General features: G+C 68.0%; 1 protein-coding gene across 1 annotated transcript; it reads left to right on the plus strand.

Moving 5' to 3' along the window:
• The first annotated feature begins 224 nt into the window (after positions 1–224).
• TIMM10B (translocase of inner mitochondrial membrane 10B) lies at positions 225–2,225 on the plus strand. Its single transcript, XM_065419295.1, has 3 exons — positions 225–353; positions 1,170–1,265; positions 1,530–2,225. Exons 1-3 carry the CDS (start codon positions 318–320, stop codon positions 1,791–1,793), a joined length of 396 nt encoding a protein of 131 aa, XP_065275367.1. The 5' UTR covers positions 225–317; the 3' UTR covers positions 1,794–2,225.
• The last annotated feature ends 755 nt before the right edge of the window (positions 2,226–2,980 follow it).

A 2,980-nucleotide genomic window follows, 5' to 3' on the forward strand; every position in this document is an offset into this window, starting at 1 on the left:
CCGGAAGCCACGTCAGCAGCCGGGCAGCGGCGCGGGAGGGGGAACGGAACTGACGGCATCACCAGAGAGGAGCGGAAGCTGCTCCAGGTAAGGAGGACGAAAGTGACACCTGACCCCAGATACAGTTTGTAAAGCAGGACGGAAGTGACGTAAGGGATAGACCAGAAAAGAGTTCCTCGTAGTAGCCAGGGCTCGCGGCCCGTGTGTGACGTCATAGCCAGGGCGGAAGTGATGTATGAAGTCAGGCAGGGTCGGGCGGAGGAGAAGTGAGTCACGTGGCCTATGCACAGCGCCGGGGCAGGTCACGTGGGCTGGGGATGGAGCCGCCGGGGGAGCAGCAGCAGCTTCGCAGCGTGAGTGGGGGCGGGGCACGAGAGCTGGGGCAGCGGCGGGGGGAGCGGAGCTGGCCGGGGGGTTCGGGGGGCGGGGCGGGGGGGGGAGCTGGCTATCCAGCCAGGCGGTGGGGTACCGGGCAGCAGCTCTGCGGGGGGAGACGGGTGCCGGCCGGGGGGTTCGGGTGGCGGGGCGGGGGGGGAGCGGAGCTGGCTATCCAGCCAGGCGGTGGGGTACCGGGCAGTAGCTCTGCGGGGGGGTGAGGGAGGGGGGGGGGAGACGGGTGCCGGCCCGGGGGAGACGGGTGGCAGGGCGGGGGGGGCGGAGCTGGCTATCCAGCCAGGCGGTGGGGTACCGGGCAGTAGCTCTGCGGGGGTTCGGGTGGCGGGGCGGGGGGGGGGAGCGGAGCTGGCTATCCAGCCAGGCGGTGGGGGTACCGGGCAGCAGCTCTGCGGGGGGGGGGCGGGTGCCGGCTGGGGGGTTCGGGGGGGGCTCGGGGGGCGGGAGCGGGGCTGGCTATCCAGCCAGGCGGTGGGGTACCGGGCAGTAGCTCTGCGGGGGGGTGAGGGAGGGGGGGGGAGACGGGTGCCGGCCCGGGGGAGACGGGTGGCAGGGCGGGGGGGGCGGAGCTGGCTATCCAGCCAGGCGGTGGGGTACCGGGCAGTAGCTCTGCGGGGGTTCGGGTGGCGGGGCGGGGGGGGGGAGCGGAGCTGGCTATCCAGCCAGGCGGTGGGGGTACCGGGCAGCAGCTCTGCGGGGGGGAGGGATCTGTGCAGAGACTGGGGGAGTGTCCCAGAGTCCGGGTCTAAACCCCCCCCCCACCGCTCTCGTTCCAGCTGCGGGATTTCCTGCTCGTCTACAACAGGATGACGGAGCTCTGCTTCCTGCGCTGCATCTCCAACCTGAACTACCGGGCACCCACCAGGGAGGAGGTGAGCTCTGCCCCCTGCCCAGTCCCCCAGGCATGGGGCTGCGGGGGAGCTCGTCCCGGGGCGCAGCTGGCCTGCTCATTGCCTCCAGGCCGAGGAGCTCTGTTCCTGGCTCTGCACCCCGTGTGTCAGAGCCGTGGGCTGCCAGCTTCGTGGGCACGGGTACTGAGGATGGCAGGGGCCAGGCAGTGGGAGCTGTGGGCAGGAATGGGAATCTGCTCCCCATGGAGCCGGGTCCCTCATGATACCTGTGCTTTGTCCTTGCAGGAGGCCTGTCTAGATGGCTGCGCTGGGAAGCTCGTCCACTCCAACCACCGCCTGATGGGGGCCTACGTGCAACTCATGCCCTCCATTGTGCAGCGCCGCATCTCTGACTACGAGGCCGCTGCAGCCCAGGTGGCCCCGGGCTCCAGCCCGAAGGAGGTCCCTGGTGCTGCCCCGGCGGCCCTGCCAGCAGCGGTTGGCACGGAAACCCACCCTAGCCGGCAGGTGGCTGCCAGTGCGGAGAGCGCCCCAGACACCGTCAGCTAGTGCCCCACTGCCTCCCGGCGTTTCCTCGTCCCCCATGGCTGCACCCTGGACTTAGGCCTGGGTGTGAAACAGCCTCTTGGGGCATTGCAGCTGCGCCCTGGGCTGGGCCTCCTCCCAGCACTGGATCCAGCCCAGATGAGCACTTCCTCCCTCTTCACTCGGGACTGGGCCGATTAGTGCCAGCATCAGAACTACCCTAGATGCAACTGCCAGCTGCAGCCCGGGCCTCCTGAGAGTAGAACCACGCAAGTTCCAGCAGCGTTTGGGCTGGGCCAGCCTGCCTAACGGGCTCTGAGCAGCTGCTCGGGCCCATCGCCCCCGGGGCCGGGCCATCTGGAGCAGCCTGTGGGGGTGCCCTGCTGAGGGCTTGTCAGTCACAGCAGCCGCTCTGGAAGGCTATTTCCTATTGCCAGTAAATCCGTGTCTTCTTGATTCCCCGGGTGCGTGGGATGCTTTGGTCAGGGCCCAGCCCGCTCACACAGCTGCTGGAAGGGTCTGGGACCCTCCCAGGGTGTCATTTGTCCCTGCCCTGAAGCCGTCTGGGGGGGGCCCTCTGGTACTGCTTCTGTCCCTCGCTCTCGTGATTCTTCTGCCTCTGTCCGTAGGGCCCCTGCACGAACCCAGGTTTCGACGCTGGTCAATAGGGTGAGCCCTGCCCCCCAGGGGCTGGGAGATGAGGGGGTCACTCTAAGGGGAGGGGCTCTGTCCCAGGTTCCTATACACCAGGCGAATGGAGCTTGTGTGGCCCCACAGGAGTGAGGGGACAAGGCAGGCTCCTGTCTGCCATCCCTGCTCCAGTCCCATGTGCCAATGCACGACGCTCCGAGGTGGAGCATGGGGCTGTGGCACTTGTCATGCATCAACAAGCTCTGCCCTGCTTTTAAACAGTGTCCTGGGAGTAACGCTTCTACTGTGCCAGGTCCTGCTCCACCCCCGTGCAGGCCACGCAACCCAGCACCCGCTGGACTGGGCCCAGCGTGTCCCTCGAGGTAGACTCCTGCTCAGAGACCCCTCACGGCCTCGGGAGCACAGCAAATGATAAGCCAGCTGGGTCAGAACAAGGGGGTAGTGCTTGGGTGTGGTGTTCGGAATGGCGGCCGCCACGGCCTGAAGCACCCTGCTCGGCTGAGATCCAGCTTCTCTCGCGCTGGACGGCTGCAGCACCTGTCCCTGGGAGGAAAGCCTCT

The sequence above is a fragment of the Emys orbicularis genome, chromosome 1 (assembly GCF_028017835.1).
Source record: "Emys orbicularis isolate rEmyOrb1 chromosome 1, rEmyOrb1.hap1, whole genome shotgun sequence".
In the NCBI taxonomy this organism is placed as follows: Eukaryota; Metazoa; Chordata; order Testudines; family Emydidae; genus Emys; species Emys orbicularis.